General features: G+C 43.0%; 1 protein-coding gene across 2 annotated transcripts in view; it reads left to right on the top strand.

Annotated features, from left to right (window-relative positions):
• Positions 1–19,922, top strand: part of LOC128701505 (kielin/chordin-like protein) — a 45,457-nt gene that overhangs the window by 11,971 nt on the left and 13,564 nt on the right. For both annotated transcript variants that reach the window (XM_053795206.2, XM_070101736.1), the window contains exon 7: positions 8,784–9,125. In XM_053795206.2, the coding sequence (XP_053651181.2) occupies positions 8,784–9,125 (342 nt within the window). The remainder of the gene's footprint in view (positions 1–8,783; positions 9,126–19,922) is intronic.

Genomic DNA, 19,922 nt, shown 5'->3' with positions numbered 1-19,922 from the left:
CAAGTCTACTTAAACGAGCGGGAAATCCATTACCTCAAAGAGGCAGAAGGTCTCCCTTATGCCATGGCAGTTTCTCATCTCCGCCTCCAAGGGAGACTACCTCGTGTTTCTTATTCCTGTTTCAAAACGTCCCCCCACTTCTGGTATCCCATCTTCTGCACCCACCTCTGTGGTTACCTCTCCCATAGTCACTCCTGTAGCTAATTCTTTTGCTGTCCTCGGCTCAGACGTCCCTACTTCAACGTCTGTCTGATCTTGCTTCTTTGTGTTCTCTCACAAGCCTCAGTAGCGACGAGGTCTCGTATGACACCTCCTCCCAATCGTCCCTCTACTTCTCAAAAGTCAAAAAAAGGTCCGTTAACACCTCCTACCCATCTTCCACCTCCTCATTTTCCCTTCCCTGTCTCTGTACCTGGTTCTCCCCCTCTCACTGGCTCTGTTACAAGTGTAGAGGTTCACCCTCCTCCTCGTACTGTACCTTCCTCCTCTGTTCCCTCCCAAGTTTCTTCCTCTTCGGCCACCTCTCAGGTTTCTACCTCTTCTGTCCCCCTTCCACGCTTCTCCAGTTCCCTCCACCCTTCTGTCCCCCCCTACCTTGGTACAGTCCATTACAGTTCCAATCTTTACTCATCCTCCCCCTACCATTTCCAATATTGTCTCCCATACAACGTCTCTGAATTCTGAAACACTTGAAGCAATCTCTGAATATATTGCAGAGACCAAACCATCAATAGACATTCCACCCTCCGCTCCTTCTCTCTCCTCTACTCCATCTGCGCAACTCCTTTCTTCACAGCGCACCGTTCCTTCGCTGCTTGAACGTTTTCCACTGCCTCCGCATGTGGACTTTTCTAACCCCTCTAGTCCATAGGAACCCTTGCCTGCGGATTTCAGGTATCTTTATCATTGCCAATCATGGCCTATTTACAGTGGAATATACGCGGCCTCAGGGGTAATCGGGGTGAGCTTCAGATGTTACTCTCCCAGTTTTCCCCTGTTGGTGTTTGCTTACAGGAACCAAAATTACACTCTGCTATTCTCTCCCATCTCAGGCTATAATTTATTGTATTCTTCTGATCCTTTTCCTGATGGGACCTTTAATGAAGGTGCCCTTCTTCTACGCACTGATATTCCGTACCATCAGCTATTTGTTCGTACTTCGCTGCATTACACAGCAGCCCGTATCCACTTGCATAGGTGGTATACGCTCTGTTCTTTATATCTCTCTCCTTCTCGGGCATTATCTATTCTGGATATTGCCTTTCTTGTTTCGTCATTACCACCACCGATTCTGTTACTTGGTGATTTTAATGCCCACCATTTCCTCTGGAGGGGGGGTCTCACTGTGATTCCCATGGCATTCAATTAGAGGCTTTTCTTACCACCCACCCCCTCCATGTTTTAAATACAGGTACTCGCACCCATTTTGATCCTCGGACTCACTCACTCACTCTCTTGCATCGATCTCTCGGTCTGCTCTTCCTCCACCGCATTAGACTTCACTTGGTCTGTTCTTCTGGACTTGCATGACAGTGATCATTTCCCAATCATTCTTACTTCCCCTTCATATTCACCACCTCTTCGCATCCCACGCTGGCAATTTGATCAGGCAAATTGGAACCTTTACTCACACCTAACTGTTTTTAGAGAGGTTCCTTCTTCGTCCTCCATCGATGAGCTTTTACACCTCTTCTCGTCCTCCGTTTTAACTGCAGCTTCTCATTCTATACCCCAAACTTCGGGCAGACATTCTCAGAAATGCATGCCTTGGTGGTCTCCTGCTTGTGCTCGTGCAGTATGTTTGAAATGCGCTGCATGGGGCAGGTACCAGTACAATAGAACCACAGAGAGACTTCTTGAATTTAAGCAGAAGCGTGCGATCGCTCGCCGTGTCATCCGTGACGCTAAACGCACTTGCTGGCGAGATTGTCTCCACCATCACCTCTGCTTCCTCTTGAGTGCAGTCTGGAAAAAAGTACGAAAACTGAGTGGTAAATATTCTCCTGACCCGGCTCCTGTTCTGCGGGTTGCCGGTGTTGATGTAGCAAACCCACTAGATGTTGCCAATGAAATTGGCAATCATCTGGTCCGTATTTCTCAGGGACTCCATCTATGCCCCTCATTCCTTTCCTCAAAGTCTGCCAGAGAGTTAGCACCCTTGGACTTTTCTTCTCTCAGAGAAGAACAGTATAATGTGCCTTTTACACTTCAAGAACTGGAGGCAACACTCAGCTTGCCAATCATCGGCAGCTGGGCCCGACGACATTCATATTCGTATGCTACAACATTTACATCAGTCAGCCCTTGCAGTTCTATTACGCCTTTACAATCTTATTTGGCCACAAGGAGTTCTTCCACAGCTGTGGAAATCCTCCATTGTTCTCCCTTTCCGCAAACCAGGCACTACGGGACATGAAACTTCCCACTATCGTCCCATTGCTCTTACCAGTGCAGTTTGCAAAGTGATGGAACGCCTAGTAAATAGACGTTTAGTGTGGTATTTAGACACACAACAGTCTCTCCACTCGTCAATATGGCTTTCGTAAGGGACGTTCTACCATAGACCCCTTGCTACGCTTGGATACGTATGTTCGTAATGCCTTTGCGAATAACCACTCAGTTATTGCCATATTTTTTGACCTTGAGAAGGCATATGACACAACTTGGTGGTATAATATTTTAGCCCAAGCCCACTCCTTAGGCCTTCGAGGCAATCTACCATCCTTCCTTAACTTTTTAACTAACAGGCATTTCCGTGTTCGGGTTAATAATGTGCTCTCCCCGGACTTTATCCAAGCTGAAGGTGTCCCCCAGGGATGTGTTCTGAGCACAACACTTTTTCTCCTTGCTATTAATGATTTGACCTCTAGTCTTCCATCAAATATTTGGTCATCACTCTATGTTGATGACTTCGCTATTGCCTGTGCAGGCACTGACTGTCACCTTATTACAGTTTCTCTCCAGCATGCAGTCGACCGTGTTTCCAATTGGGCCACCACACGTGGGTTTAAATTTTCCAGCACTAAAACCCACCAAATTACTTTCACTAGACGCTCTGTCATCTCCGATCATCCTTTGTACCTCTATGGCTCCCGTATCCCTGAACGTGATAGTCAAGTTTCTGGGCCTCCTCTTTGATCGTAGGTTATCCTGGAAACCTCACATTACCTCTCTGAAGGCAACTTGCCACAGCCGGCTGAACCTCCTTAAAACCCTTGGTCATCTTTCATGGGGAGCTGATCGTCGAACCCTCCTTCGCCTACATTCCACCCTTATCTTATCGAAACTTGATTATGGTGACCAGATCTATTCAGCGGCATCTCCTGCTACTCTCTCTCTAGCCTTAACCCCATTCATCACCAAGGATTACGTTTATGCCTTGGTGCTTTTCGCTCTTCCCCTGTCGAGAGCCTCTATGCAGAAGCGAACGTTCCATCCTTATCCGATCGCCGTGATGCCCATTGCCTTCGCTACTATGTACGCTCTCATGATCTCCGCAATCCTTCCATTTATAGAATGGTCACTGATATTAGTAGACATTATTTGTTTGCCGCCCCTGTTTACTCCGTCCCTTCTCTCTTCGCCTTCATTCGCTCTTGTCTTCTCTTCAATTACCACCTTTCTATGTACATGTAGCATCTCACTTTTCCCTAGTCCCCTGGGAAGTTCCAGCTGTTCTAGTCTGTTCTTTCTCTCTCCCTTGCTCGAAAGCCCAACTGTACAGTCGCTTCCCGCTCTTTTTCTTGACCACTTTCACTCTTTCTCATGCCATTGCTGTGTACACAGATGGCTCTAAGTCTTCTGACTGCGTAGGATTCGCAGCAGTGTTTCCGGACAGCGTCGTACAAGGGCATTTACCATCTTCGGCTAGTATTTTTATTGCTGAATTGTATGCCATCCTTACAGCACTTATCCGTATTGCATCTATGCCTGTGTCATCATTTGTGGTTGTCTCAGACTCCCTTAGTGCTTTACAGGCTATACAGAAATTTGATACACCTCGCCCCTTAGTCCTCCATATCCAACTTTGGCTACGCCGCATCATTACCAAGCATAAAGATAGTTTTTTGTTGGGTCCCTGTTCATGTTGATGTACAGGGCAATGAACAAGCAGACACTGCTGCACGGTCAGCAGTACATGACCTACCAGTTTCATGTAGAGGTATTCCATTTACGGACTACTTTGCTGCAATATCTTCCCAACTTCACACCCGTTGGCAACAACGTTGGTCTACTATGCTTTGCAACAAACTTCAATCTATTAAACCGAGTATAGGTTACTGGCCGTCTTCTTATCACAAGTGTCGAGGTTGGGAGACTACTCTCTCCCATCTTCGCATTGGCCATACTCGTCTTACTCATGGATATCTCATGGAGAGGCGCCCTGCTCCTCTCTGTGAGAATTGCCAAGTTCCATTATCAGTCAGCCACATTCTGTTGGACTGCCCACTTTATCAACGAGCACGCAGAATTTACCTCCGTCGCCGTCTTCGCTCTGCTGCTCTCTCTCTTTACCTTCCCTTCTCGCTGATGGACCCACCTTTCATCCAGACTCTCTCATTGACTTTTTGACAACAACTGACTTGCTTCACAAATTCTGATACCTTCAGCCCTTTCTACTTCAATCTGTTGCTACCCCCTACCCCCGTACTATCCCCTGCCCCGCTGTTTTCTGTAACCTACTGATCATCCCTCCTCCCTTCCCTACCCTGCAGTGCTGTATAGCCCTTGTGGCTTAGCGCTTCTTTTTTATTATAATAATTATCTGGGGGTATCAAATTCTGTTGCAATGACTAACTCATGCCATGGTTGACGAGGATCTAAATTAGCTTTTACAAATGATACTTGGAAAGTTCTCAATACTTGTCATGTATGTAGGGAATAACGACATTCAGGTTGTTCACCTGATTGACTTAGACGTAGAGGGCAGAGTCAGGAGGATTCAGTCTGTACTGATTTCTCGAACTTTATACTTATTGCCATTGATATGTTCAACTACTCAATATGGACTAACAAACTTGATCAAGCTTAGGCACTGCAAATGTTTTATTAAAGTTAGTCGGCAGAACTCTCAAACCTACTCTAATTTTGGTCGGCTGTGCTCAAGTATTACTCTCATAAATTCTGCCGTTCATTTATGAAGTTTCTCGGATTCTTCTAAATACACCTTGAGCCAAGCTGGTATGAGTTGCTATAAAATTAGAGTTGTAGTTTGGTTACGGATTAGAATATAACTCGTATGGTAGACGCTTATCTACACCGTACAATGCATAATGTGGAGTGTCACCTATAGAAGCATTGTAAGCAGAATTTCTTGCACGCTGAACATCAGGTATAACTTCATCCCAGGTTGCACTGTTGGGATTGATAGTGGCTCTCAAGACATCGAGTACTTTTTTATTGGTTCTCTGTTAAATCATTACTTGCAGGATGGTGAAGAACAGTGGTCGATTTAGAGATCATGTGCAAAGTGCACAGCTTTTCAAGAATCTCATTACAGAATTCACCTCCATTCTCTTATGAGGGACTTGGGAGTTGTATACCTGCAGATTATACATTCTTTAAATGCTTTAGCTACTGCCTTGGTAGTCTTATCTGCAATAGGAACCAATTCACAATATCTGGTGAAATGTGCCATAACACACAGCTGTTTGTTGCCCTGGAGGGAACATTGGAAATTAGTTAACAGATCTAGCACAACTCTCTCCCATGGTTCACTAGTAGCTGGATACACCTGGATTGGATTAAGACCATTAGCATTACCTTTATGCTGCATGTAGACACTACATTTCTTAAAATACTCAGAAATATCAGTTGCCATACGAGGCCAAGAGTATTTCAATCTGGCTTGTTTTACAAAACGATCCATACCAGGGTGATCAGCACCTGGTACATCGTTAACTAGCTGCAATGCTACATTCGCTAGTGTCTGTGGAATTACTAACTGGCATACCCTTCTGCTAGGAGTACCCAGCTTGGCTGTTCGATACAGTAATTCTTGGTTTGACAGTCGCTGATGTATGCTGGTGACTTCACAGTGAGAAATAGATCTTCCTGAAGCAGGAATCGAATCACACCAGACCTTTATGGAATATGTTCTTTGAGCATTCTTTACATGGTTTATTATAGTGCTATGTTGCAATAAAGCATCTGCGACTACATTTGACTTGCTAGGTAGGTTTGAACTCTTGGACTGTCAAAAGACCATCTGGCTAACCTTCCAGTAGGTTGTTTATTCTGGAATAAAGGAATCGGTGGAGCATGGTCTGTCAGGACATGAACAGGGTACTGATAAATATTGTCTCAGAAGTGTTTTAAAGACCATACTATTGCTAAGGCTTCTTGCTCAGTTACTGTATAATTGCATTCAGCCTTTGTAAGAACTCGGCTAGCAAATGCAACTGCACTGCACTTCCTATTGGTTTTCTGAGCTAGGATGGCACCTTTACCAATTGAACTAACTTCAATTGTCAGATAGAAAGGCTTAGAAAAATCTGGAAATTTCTAAACTAGGGCAGATGTTTGCTTTTCTTTGAGAGTTTGGAATGCTCTTTCTTGATGGAAGATCCAAACGAAAGGAGCATCTTTCTTAAGCAACTCGGTTAGAGGAGACTGCTATAGAAGAAAAATTAGCAGTGAAAAGTCTGTAAAAACCTGCTAGACCCACACAGGGTCTTACGGCATCAGTTTTTGGAGATGAAAAATTTAATACTGCAGTTACTTTACTTTGGTCAGTCATAACCCCTCGAGGAGTGACTGTGACCAAGAAACTTGATTCCTATATGAAAAATTGAGATCTAGACAGTTTGATCTTTAAATTAGCTTCAAGCTTACCAAGTACCACATAGTCTTTTCAAGTGCATTTCCACGTCTTCTGACACGATAATCACATCTAAGTACGTTACCTATGAGGCCTCTAAAGATATTAGTCATGAACCTCGAGGATGTGATGGGCGATAAACATAAACCGAAGGCCATTCTGAGGAAATGATAATGACCTGTAGGGGTGGAAAATGCGGTTAGCTCTTGGCTGTCCTCGTGGAGAGGGACTTGCCAAAACCCTTGTAACAAGCCCGGGGCCAAAAGCTTTATCTCTGGTATTACATAAAAGGTCAAGTACAGGAAGTGGGAAGCGATCTGCAATAGTTTTCACATTTAACTTCCTAAGGTCAATCACTGGATGCCAAGTGCCATCCTAATTAGCTACTAGGATCAAGGGCATGTTCCGAGATGAAATACTAGGTGCGATAACACCATCAAGCATCTTGTTGATCAATTCTTCTGCAGCAGCAACTTGTGAATGAGGCATTCTGTATGCAGGTACATAAATAGGTCTGGTACAAGGTTCAATTGGGATACAATGGGAGAATAGGTTTGTTATACTCATCTTCCACCTGCTGTCCATGTTCACCTAGCAGTAAAATAGGTACCTGGGTGTTAGTTGACTGGTGTGGGTTGCATCCTGGAACAAAATTTACCTAATTTGCCCAAAATGCTCTGCATAACAAAGGGCTTTCTATATAGTAGTATGTCATTGATGTCAGCTAGGCATGTATTCCTTGTACATGTTCTTGTAGAAATAAATATTAATTATCATGGGGAATCCAACACTATAAAACCATTAAGTCTCCCTGTGTCATGTACTGCAGAATATAAGCCAAATGTTTTGCAGTTTTATTGATTTTATTGGTGGCTAACATGATTTAAATATAAAGAAAGTTTACTTCACCTATAATAAAAATGATTAAATTTTGGAAGTTTAGGTAGACCAGAAATCAAAGAATTTAACTAGTGAAGAAAAAGTTTGTATATTTAGAAGACAAGGTGTAGCCGAGCAGTCTATAGCTGCAGTCTTGTTTACTAGTAGATAACTTATTTTCATTTGGAAAGCTTTACTTCATGCTCATTCAAGTGTTAGGCTTTAAATCTAATTGAAAGATCATTAAACCACAACCCTCGTAGATTAATTCTTAAAATAAGGCTTAAAGTAAACTATCCATATATACTCTTTCTATTTAAAATAAACTATACACATTTATATTTAAGCACACTACATATATTTGCATTTAAATTACACAGTATTTTATTTCTGTTTAAAGTAAACTATTCATACATTCTATTTTTATTTAGTCAATTTTTAAATTGTGTAATCGGATGATTCCAAAGGATCAAGGTTATGTGCATTAGGAAAATATCACTGCTTATAAAACTACATTATTATTGTATATTAAGATATATCCTCATATGGTAAATGTGTAGGTACTGAAATAATCCTAATGCTTTGTAGAATTAATATTAATGGTACTTTTAGTTTACTGATAAATCACGTTACGGGCCACTTTAATTTCTCACACCTAAGATAAATTATACTCAAATTCTTGGATAGGATGGATAAATTAAGCCGTCTCATTTTACATAAATTTCGGATGCAGAATAGCATTTTCATTGTTTAACTTGCATGGGAGCCAATCTTAGTGATCGCTTTTTTTAATAAATGACTAAAATCTGAGCTTCCAAAATTTTAAAAGTTAGTTTCTCGAAATAAGACGCTAGTTTGTATTTCTTTGGTTACTTGCTATTTATTTAGTCAAAACTGTGGTGCTGTAGTATTCGAAGAACTTCTTCGTATAGTGTACTGTTTATTTTTCCATCCATTTTGGGTTTGTGTATATAAACTCGTTTGGTAATTTCGGGTGACCCACTCTCTCAATGACACACTGCAGTATTGTTTTGCCTTGTATTAATAAGTGGATTTCTCTTAATGAAATGGTCTCGTCTGATAGAGTGGATGATAAACCAAGCGGTGCAACGACTTCCCGATTTATCCAGGTGGCTCAGCATAAATGGAAGCCATTGTCATGGATCTCTTGGAAGCCTGTCAAGGCAATTCAGAACCTTCTAACTTCTCTCCACGGTAAGAATGACCCTCAGCCTAGTGTTGGAGAGTGCAAGACCAAGGAAGATGTTGGCAAAACCTTGAACACAAGTGACCCGTGTTCATTATCCGTGTGCACAGAAAATGGATTTCAGACGAAGCCTGTGGAATGCAGTACAGTTTATCCTCGTCATCCTAATTGTCTCAAATATTCACCACAGGGAGAATGCTGTCCAAAATGGAATTGCAGGTATGAGAATATCGTTTTTATATTAATTTAATTCACTATTTGACATGAATGAGCCAATTTTTTTGCAGTTTCTTTCATCACATGTCCTTTGAAATATTAGATAAATCGAATAATTCTAATTAAAATTTATCTGTAGTACTTTGGGAAAGTGCATTTTTTAATGTCTTGATGAAGTTACATAAGAGTAAGGATTTGTAGCTGACAGTTGCAGTATGGACAGCAGCAGTACAGGAGGGTCCCGTTTTACGGCGTTTCAGTAATTCAGCAGCTCTGTTATACCCATTCTTCATTTTCGAGACTTCCTACAATAAATATATTCGCCACTCGCTCAGCTATGGACGAAAATATTTTAAGTAATGTGTGTACTGAGGAAATGGTATGGTGATACCGACAAGATGTGGAAAAAGACACTTATGTACAGTTCAGGACATTTATTAAAGGAAACGTTTCGCCACGAGTGGCTTCTTCAGTCCTAATACAGAGAAAACTAACTAAAACTAAAACTAAACTCCCGCCACTATATATATGTGTGTTTTCTTAGTTTTCTCTGTATTAGGACTGAAGAAGCCACTCGTGGCGAAACGTTTCCTTTAATAAATGTCCTGAACTGTGTGATGAATGGTTTGAAAAACCGACAAGTTGAAGATTGAGACACTTATGCAGCATAAGATTTCCATATGCTGCATAAGTGTCTCAATCGTCCTGAACTGTACATAAGTGTCTTTTTCCACAATGTGTGTACTGTATATGCATTTCTCACTTAATATATGATTGCTTAAACATGTTATCAGGCTTTTATACACATTTGAAAGTGAAAAAAGCTGTTTCACTTTAGTTTTTTTTTTTTTTTTTGATTTACAACAGTAGCCAGAACCTAACTCGCTGTATAAGCAGGGCCTGCCTACACTTAATAGGCAGGACCCTGGAGAATTCGCATCTGTTATTATTTGTCTTTCCATCCCCCCCCCTAACTAATCCTCCCAGTCATCCTGAGATGGTAATACCCAAATAATAGTAACTTCAGGTCTGTTTTAAGAAAACTTCTGAAGCTGCCATAGCTACTGAATCTGTACTTAGAGTAATGGAATACTTGAGGAAATCTGTGAAAAATCAGGGGCTCATGAAAAGCCTCAGTGTCGGGAGGGAGGGGGTGGAAGGAATGTGTAGGAGTCGCCCACATTGACCTGACTATACTAAGAAATAGGCTACAGTGTTTATCGCACATACCAGTTTCGCAGTGCAATGTAATCAACCGGAAGTGGCCAATCCAAGAACTGAAACTGATAGCTAGAATTATACACCTATTTATTGACAGACCCAAGTTGGATTATGATCACAAATAATCATAAGCATTTATTAGAAGACAAGGACACTTTAGTAGCTATAACTCTTTAGGTTAGAACTGTGACCTGCTGGAATTAGTAACTTGTAATTCCATTTTGGCCATGATAATGACTTCTGCCTGATGTATCTTAAAATATGCATCGCGTGTTGAACTTGACGTCGACAATACACTGAAACTCGATTAACTCTGTAATTTCACATATCAGCAATACAATGGTAAATTTATAATGAACAGTGATGTCAGTTCTGCTGTTGAGGATTAATATAATCGAAAAAGTCTGCTAATTTTGACCAACTGGTTGATGCACTTTTACACTAGGTTCAAGACGACTGATTCGCTCATCTCTGATGCCTGGGAGCTGTTCAGCTGCATAATTTAACTAGGAGCACAAATTTTAACACTTACTTTTTTTTCTTTCAATGCACCGGCCATATCCCACTGAGGCAAGGTGGCCCAAAAAGAAAAAAGTTTCCCTTTTGAACTTTAGTAATGTGTACAGGAGAAGGGGTTACTAGTGCCCTTGCTCCTGGTATTTTAGTCACCTCTTGCAACACGCATGGCTTGAAGAATTCTGTTCTACTTCCCCATGGAGATAAGAGGAAATAACCAGAACAAGAACTAATAATAAAATAGAAGAAAACCCAGAGGGGTGTGTATATATATGCTTGTACATCCATGTGTAGTATGACCTAAGTGTCAGTAGAAGTAGCAAGACTTGCCTGAAATCTTGCATGTTTATAGGACAAAAAAAAAAGATGCCAGCAATTCTACCATCGTGTAAGGCAATTACAGGCTTCCGTTTTACACTCGCTTGGCACAACGGTAGTACTTCCCTGGGCGGCTGCTGTCTAAAATCCTACTACCTCCAACTTTTTTTTTATTACAAAGTACCTTTTCTCTTCGCCTACATTCACACTCGTCTTCTCTTCAGTTACCACCTTTCCATGTTCATGTAGCATCTAACTTTTCTCTACCCACCTTGGTATACACCGATGTCTCCAAGTCTTCTGATGGCGTCGGATTTACAGCAGTGTTTCCGGACAGCGTTGTGAGAGGGCATTTATTCTCGGCTAGCATTTTTACGACTGAATTGTATGCCATCCTCGTAGCACTTATCTGTACTGCATCTATGCCTGTCGCCATTTGTGGTAGTTTAACTCCCTTAGTGCTATACAGGCTAAAAGACAATTTGATGCCTCATCCCCTGTAACTTTGGTTACACCGTATCTCTAGCAAGCACAAAGATAGTTTTTTGTTGGGTCCCCGGTCATGTTGATGTACAGGGCAATGAACAGGCAGACACTGCTCCACGGTCAGCAGTACATGACCTCCCAGTTTCGTATAGAGGTGTTCCATTCACAGACTATTTTGCTGTAATTGCTACCCACCTTTGCACTCATTGGCATCAACGTTGGTCTGCACTGCTACATCACAAATTGCATTATGTTAAACCAATGTGCGTGGATGTAGTGCGGATGACAAGAAACAGATGATTGCTGATGTTATGAATGAAAAGAAGTTGGATGTCCTGGCCCTAAGCGAAACAAAGCTGAAGGGGGTAGGGGAGTTTCGGTGGGGGGAAATAAATGGGATTAAATCTGCAGTATCTGAGAGAGTTAGAGCAAAGGAAGGGGTAGCAGTAATGTTGAAGGATCAGTTATGGAAGGAGAAAGAGAGAATATGAATGTGTAAATTCAAGAATTATGTGGATTAAAGCGCTGTATAGCCCTTGTGGCTTAGCGCTTCTTTTTGATTATAATAATAATAATGTGGATTAAAGTAAAGGTTGGATGCGAAAAGTGGGTCATAATAGGCGTGTATTCACCTGGAGAAGAGAGGAATGTAGAGGAGAGAGATTTTGGTAGATGTTAAGTGAGAGAGTAATTGTGGTAGGGGACCTGAATGCTAAAGTAGGAGAAACTTTTAGAGAGGGTGTGGTAGGTAAGTTTGGGGTGCCAGGTGTAAATGATAATGGGAGCCCCTTGATTGAACTTTGTATAGAAAGGGGTTTAGTTATAGATAATACATATTTTAAGAGAGGATAAATAAGTATACAAGATATGATGTAGGGCGAAATGACAGTAGTTTGTTTATGTATTGGTAGATAAGACTGTTGAGTAGACTTCAGGATGTACATGTTTATAGAGGGGCCACAGATATATCAGATCACTTTTTAGTTGTAGCTACACTGAGAGTAAAAGGTAGATGGGATACAAGGAGAATAGAAGCATCAGGGAAGAGAGGTGAAGGTTTATAAACTAAAAGAGGAGGCAATTAGGGTAAGATATAAACAGCTATTGGAGGATAGATGGGCTAATGAGAGCATAGGCAATGGGGTCAAAGAGGTATGGGGTAGGTTTAAAAATGTAGTGTTGAAGTGTTCAGCAAAAGTTTGTGGTTACAGGAAGGTGGGTGCGGGAGGGAAGAGGAGCGATTGGTGGAATGATGTAAAAAGAGTAGTAAGGGAGAAAAAGTTAGCATATGAGAAGTTTTACAAAGTAAAAGTGATGCAAGGAGGGAAGAGTATATGGAGAAAAAGAGAGAGGTTAAGAGAGTGGTGAAGCAATGTAAAAAGAGAGCAAATGAGAGAGTGGGTGAGATGTTATCAACAAATTTTGTTGAAAATAAGAAAGTTTTGGAGTGAGATTAGCAAGTTAAGGAAGCCTAGAGAACAAATGGATTTGTCAGTTAAAAATAGGAGAGGAGAGTTATTAAATGGAGAGTTAGAGGTATTGTGAAGATGGAGGGAATATTTTGAGGAATTGTTAAATGTTGATGAAGATAGGGAAGCTGTGATTTCTTGTATAGGGCAAGGAGGAATAACATCTTGTAGGAGTGAGGAAGAGCCAGTTGTGAGTGTGGGGGAAGTTCGTGTGGCAGTAGGTAAAATGAAAAGGGGTAAGGCAGCCGGGATTGATGGGATAAAGCTAGAAATGTTAAAAGCAGGTGGGGATATAGTTTTGGAGTGGTTGGTGCAATTATTTAATAAATATATGGAAGAGGGTAAGGTACCTAGGGATTGGCAGAGAGCATGCATAGTTCCTTTGTATAAAGGCAAAGGGGACAAAAGAGAGTGCAAAAATTATAGGGGGATGAGTTTGAGTGTACCTGGTAAAGTGTATGGTAGTTATTGAAAGAATTAGGAGTAAGACGGAGAATAGGATAGCAGATGAACAAGGAGGCTTTAGGAAAGGTAGGGCGTGTGTGTGGGCCAGGTGTTTACAGTGAAATACAAAAGTGAACAGTATTTAGATAAGGCTAAAGAGGTCTTTGTGGCATTTATGGATTTGGAAAAGGCGTATGACAGGGTGGATAGGGGGGCAATGTGGCAGATGTTGCAGGTGTATGGTGTAGGTTACTGAAAGTAGTGAAGAGTTTTTAAGAGTATAGTGAGGCTCAAGTTAGAGTATGTAGGAAAGAGGGAAATTATTTCCCAGTAAAAGTAGGCCTTAGACAAGGATGTGTGATGTCACCGTGGTCCAATATATTTATAGATGGGGTTGTAAGAGAAGTAAATGCGAGGGTCTTGGCAAGAGGCGTGGAGTTGAGATAAAGAATCACACAAAGTTGGAGTTGTCACAGTTGCTCTTTGCTGACGACACTGTGTTCTTTGGAGATTCTGAAGAGAAGTTGCAGAGATTGGTGGATGAATTTGGTAGGGTATGCAAAAGAAGAAAATTAAAAGTGAATACAGGAAAGAGTAAGGTTATGAGGATAACAAAAAGATTAGGTGATGAAAGATTGGATATCAGATTGGAGGGAGAGGGTATGGAGGAGGTGAATGTATTCAGATATTTGGGAGTGGACGTGTCAGTGGATGGGTCTATGAAAGATGAGGTGAATCATGGAATTGATGAGGGGAAAAGGGTGAGTGGTGCACTTAGGAGTCTGTGGAGACAAAGAACTTTGTCCTTGGAGGCAAAGAGGGGAATGTATGAGAGTATAGTTTTACCAACGCTCTTATATGGGTGTGAAGCATGGGTGATGAATGTTGTAGCGAGGAGAAGGCTGGAGGCAGTGGAGATGTCATGTCTGAGTGCAATGTGTGGTGTGAATATAATGCAGAGAATTCGTAGTTTGGAAGTTAGGAGGAGGTGCGGGATTACCAAAACTGTTGTCCAGAGGGCTGAGGAAGGGTTGTGGTGGTTCGGACATGTAGAGAGAATGGAGCGAAACAGAATGACTTCAAGAGTGTATCAGTCTTTAGTGGAAGGAAGGCGGGGTAGGGGCCGGCCTAGGAAAGGTTGGTGGGAGGGGGTAAAGGAGGTTTTGTGTGCGAGGGGCTTGGACTTCCAGCAGGCATGCGTGAGCGTGTTTGATCGGAGTGAATGGAGACGAATGGTTTTTAATACTTGATGTGCTGTTGGAGTGTGAGTAAAGTAACATTTATGAAGGGATTCAGGGAAACCGGCAGGCCGGACTTGAGTCCTGGAGATGGGAAGTACAGTGCCTGCACTCTGAAGGAGGGGTGTTAATGTTGCAGTTTGAAAACTGTAGTGTAAAGCACCCTTCTGGCAAGACAGTGATGGAGTGAATGATGGTGAAAGTTTTTCTTTTTCGGGCCACCCTGCCTTGGTGGGAATCTGCCAGTGTGATAAAAAAAAAATAAAAACCAAGTGTAGGTTTCTGGCCATATTCTTATCACTGTCGAGGCTGGGGGACTACACTCTCCCATCTTCGCATCAGCAACATTCTTCTTACTCACGGGTATCTCATGGAGAGGCGCCCTGTTCCACTGTGAGAATTGTCAGGTTCTAGTTTGTTAGCCATATTTGTTGGACTGCCCACTTTATCAACGAGAATGCAGAATTCACCTCCAATGTCCTCACCGCTCTACTGCCCTTACTATACCTTCCCTTCTTGCTGATGGACCCTTCCTTAACCCAGATCCTCATTGACTTTTTGACAGTAACTGATTTACTGCACAAACTCTGATGCCTCTAGCACTTCTCACAGTCCTTTCTACCTCTCCCTCTTGCTACCCTCTATCCATGCACTGTCCCCTGCCCCCACTGCACTGCATGACCTGATAAATCCCTCTCCCTCTTGCTACACAATAACCCTGCACCCTTCCCTGCTGTGCTGTATGACTCTTGTAGGTTTAGCTCTTTTTTTATATAATCCTCTTCAAGGGGAGCTCCTTGGTGTGGTGAAGAGGCTCTTGGCCTGTTGGTCTCCTTCCTCAGACCGAACCTAATTACCCCCCATTCCCCTCTTCCCTATTTCCCACTTCTCCATCCTCCCTTTTCCCTTTCCTCCTCCTCCCCATCTCTCCCTTATTCCCTTCCTCTTTTTGGCCTGTGGGATTCTTCCCACAGGCACACTGGTTCCTAGGTAGGGGGAAGGGCACCGGGGGTCCATCCCATTCTGTTGAGGTTCTTGGTGGTGGTGTAGTTTGCCATGGAATCTGGGTCACCTGGGGATGTCCTGATCCCTCTCCAGTCTCCCGGGGGATGGCTTTGGGTGTCTTTCGGGTAATGGGTGTATCTCTGGAGATCGCATTTCAGATTCCAGGGGTGGTGGCCAGAGGAAGTATGCTTTGTGGTGGATATCTGGCTGCCCTCTTTTGTCCACCGAGGTAGCTCGGCAGATGTGAGGTTGCTATCCTGAATTGCTGGTTTACTGGGATGAAGGGTAGGGTATGGCACAGGTTTCATGCCACATCTGCACTGCTTGTGGTGTTGAGGTCCTCTTGGATGTGGAGGGAGATTTCCAGCCCTTTGATTCCTCCTGGGAACTTTTCCTCCCCGTTTCCCCCCCCCCTTTTTTTTATTCTTTTTTTTATTTTTATTTTTTCTTAAAAGCCCTAATCCATGAACCTGCTACCTCTGGGTCCCTTACTGGTACTGCACCCTGTTCTGACCCTGCCTCATTTTTTGACCACTCTTTGGACACTTCTAATGCTTCTGTACCTCTTGCTGGTGCTGTTTCATCACCCGCTTCAGGTACTGGGGTTTTGACTGACTCCCATCATGCCCTACCTTTCCACGATCAGTTTCAAACTGCACAATGGATTAAATTCTTTACTTTATGACCCTGCCTCTTTCCGACCATAGGATTGGCAAGTCACTCCTATGCCATGTTGGTAGATATATATCCTTCCATGCTCTCAAGAGTGGTACATGCATCATTACTGTCCAGAATGCTAACTAAGCTCGTGACTTTTCTGTTTTCATATATCGATACTATTCCTATCACTATCAAAAAACATCATTCCCTCAATTCTTGTAGTGGCACTGTCATTCTGCCCCATACCATTATCCAACAGAATTTCGTGATGTGTGGCGATGACATTCTCAAACAACTGGAACTCCAGGACCTTCCAATCCTCAAAGTAGACACTTGTCCTTTGTGCCCGTGGGCTAAGACGATACCCTTGCAATGTAGCTCAATTAACTTTCGATTGCCATGAACTCCCAGCCTCTGTTTATGTAGCAGGACATAGTTTACAAGTTCGATAGGTGATCCCTACACCACAACAGCATAGAAATTGCTGGCGATTTGGTCACCCAGTGATATATTGCAGATCTATAGCCAAATGCCAAGTCTGGTGCCGATGACCATTCTAATGCGTCTTGTAGTCGACCTCCCTCTTGCCTTAATTGTCAAGGAGCTCACCCTTCTTACTCTCGCTATTGCCAAGTCTACTTAAATAAGCGAGAAATTCGTTGCCTCAAAGAAGCAGGTTTCCTTTATGCTATGGCAGTTTCTCATCTATGCCTCCAAGGAAGACTCTGCCGTATTTCTTATTCTCGTGTTTCTAAGTGTCCCCCCACCTTTGGGGTCCCATCTTTGCAGCCTCCTCTGTGGTTACCCCTTCTATAGTCACTCCTGTCTTTTGCTGTCTTAGGCTCAGATGTCCCTACCTCAACACCTCAAGTCTGTTCTCACTTTGTGTTCATCACAAGCCCCGGTATAGACAAGATCTCGTACAACACCTCCTCCCAATCGCCCCTCTACTTTTCAGAAGTCCAAAAAATCCCCATTGCTCAAATCTCATTTAACCCCTCCTTCCCTCCTTCTCCCTCCACAGTTTACTTTTCCAGTCTGTATCTTCACCTCTCACTAGCTCTTAATAGTTTGGAGGCTCACCATCCTCCTTGAACGGTGCCTTCCTTCCCTGTCCCCTACCAAGTTTCTTCATCTTCTCTCTCTTCCCACACTTCTACAGTGCCCTCCACCCTTTCGTCCCTCCCTACTTTGGTACAGTCCATTGCTGTCCCCATCTTTACTCAACCTCCTCCTCCTATCTCCAATATTGTCTCCCATACAATGTCTTTGACTTCTGAAATGCTTGAAGCTATCTCAGAATGTATTGAAGAGACTAAACCATCAATGGACACTGATCCACCTCCTGTCCCTTCTCTTCCCTCTCCATCTGTGCAACTCCTTTCTGTACAGCGCTCTGTTCCTTTGCTGCTTGAACGTTTTCCGCTGCCACCATATGTGGACTTTTCTAACCCCTCGAGTCCATAAGTAACCTTACCTGTGAATTCCTGGTATGTCTCGTTGATCATCATGGCCTATTTACAGTGGAATATCCGCAGCCTCGGGTAATCAGGGTGAGCTTCAGATGTTGCTCTCCCTGTTTTCCCCTGTTGGTGTTTGCTTACAGGAACCAAAATTACTCTGCTGTTATCCATCCCATCTCAGGCTATAACTTATTGTATTGTTCAGATCCTTTTTCTGATGGGACCTTTAATGAAAGTGCTCTTCTATGCATTGATATTCCGTACCATCAGCTATTTGTTAGTACCTTGCTGCATTACACTGCAGCCCATATCCACTTGAATAAGTGGTATACGATCTGTTCTTTGTATCTCTCTCCTTCTCAGGCATTATCTATCCCAGATTTTGCCTTTCTTGTTTCGTACTTGCCACCACCACTTCTGTTACTTGGCGATTTTAATGCCCATCATTTCCTCTGGGGGAGGATCTCACTGTGACTCAGGTGGCATTCAGTTGGAAGCTTTTCTCACTTCTCGCCCCCTCCATGTTTTAAATACGGGTACTCCCACCCATTTTGATTCTCGTACTTGTACTCTCTTGCATTGATCTCTCGATCTGCTCTTCCTCCACTGCACTAGACTTCACTTGGTCTGTTCTCCCGGACTTACAGGACAGTGATCATTTTCCAGTCATTCTTACTTCTCCTTCATATTCGCCACCTCTTTGTAGCCCACACTGCCAATTTGGTCAAGCAAAATGGGACCTTTACTCGCAGCTAACTGCTTTTAGTGAGGTTCCTTCCTCCTCCATTGATGAGCTTTTATACCTCTTCTCAACATCAGTTTTAACAGCTTCTCATTCTATACCCCAAACCTCGGGCAGGCAATCTCAGAAGTGCGTGCCATGGGGGTCTCCTGTTTGTGCTCGGGTAGTACATTTGAAATGCACTGCATGTGGCAGGTACTGGTACAATAGAACCACAGAGAGACTTCTTGATTTTAAGCAGAAGCAAGCGGTCACTCGCCGTGTCATTTGTGATGCTAAATGCACTTGCTGGCGAGATTGTTTCCACCATCACTTCGGCTTCCTCTATAAGTGCAGTCTGGAAGAAAGTACGAAAACTGAGTGGTAAATACTCTCCTGACCCAGCTCCTGCTCAGCAGGTTGCTAGTGTTGCTATAGCAAACCCTTTTGATGCTGCCATTGAAATTGGCAATCATCTGGTCCGTATTTCTCGGGCTCCATCTATTCCCCTCGTTTCTTTCCTGAAAGTCTGCCAGAGAGTTAGCACCCTTAGACTTTAAATCTTTCAATGAAGAATCTTATTATGTGCCTTTCACACTTCCGGAATGGGATTACACACACTCGGCTTGCTGATCATCGGCAGCTGGACCTGACGGCATTCATATTCGGATGTTACAACATTTACATCAGTTGGCCCTGGGATGTGTTCTGAGCACAACACTTTTTCTCCTTGCTATAAACGATTTGGCCTCCCTTCTTCCATCCAAAATTTGGTCATCCCTCTGTTTATGACTTCGCTATTGCTGGTGCAGGTGCTGACTGTCACCTCATTAGTTTCTCTCCAGCATGTGGTCAACCGTGTTTCCCATTGGGCCACAACGCATGGGTTTCAATTTTCCACTACTAAAACTCGCCAAATTACTTTCACTAGAGGCTCTATCATCTCCGATGATCCTTTGTACCTCTATCCCTAAACGTGATGCAGTCAGGTTTCTAGGCCTTCTCTTTGACTGTAGGTTATCTTGGAAACCTCACATTACATCTCTGAAGGCAACTTGTCACAGCCAGCTGGACCTTCTTAAAGCCCTTGCTCATCTTTCATGGGGAGCTGATCATCGAACTCTCCTTCGCCTACATTCAGCCCTCATTTTATCAAAACTATCATGGTGACCAAATCAATTCAGCAGCCTCTCCTGCTACTCTCTCTAGCTTTAATCCCATCCATCACCAGGGATTACGTTTATGCCTTGGTGCTTTTC

Source organism: Cherax quadricarinatus, chromosome 78, assembly GCF_038502225.1.
Source record: "Cherax quadricarinatus isolate ZL_2023a chromosome 78, ASM3850222v1, whole genome shotgun sequence".
Classification (NCBI taxonomy): domain Eukaryota; kingdom Metazoa; phylum Arthropoda; class Malacostraca; order Decapoda; family Parastacidae; genus Cherax; species Cherax quadricarinatus.
Note: the sequence above shows the minus strand (reverse complement) of the source record. Positions and strands in the feature narration are given on the sequence as shown.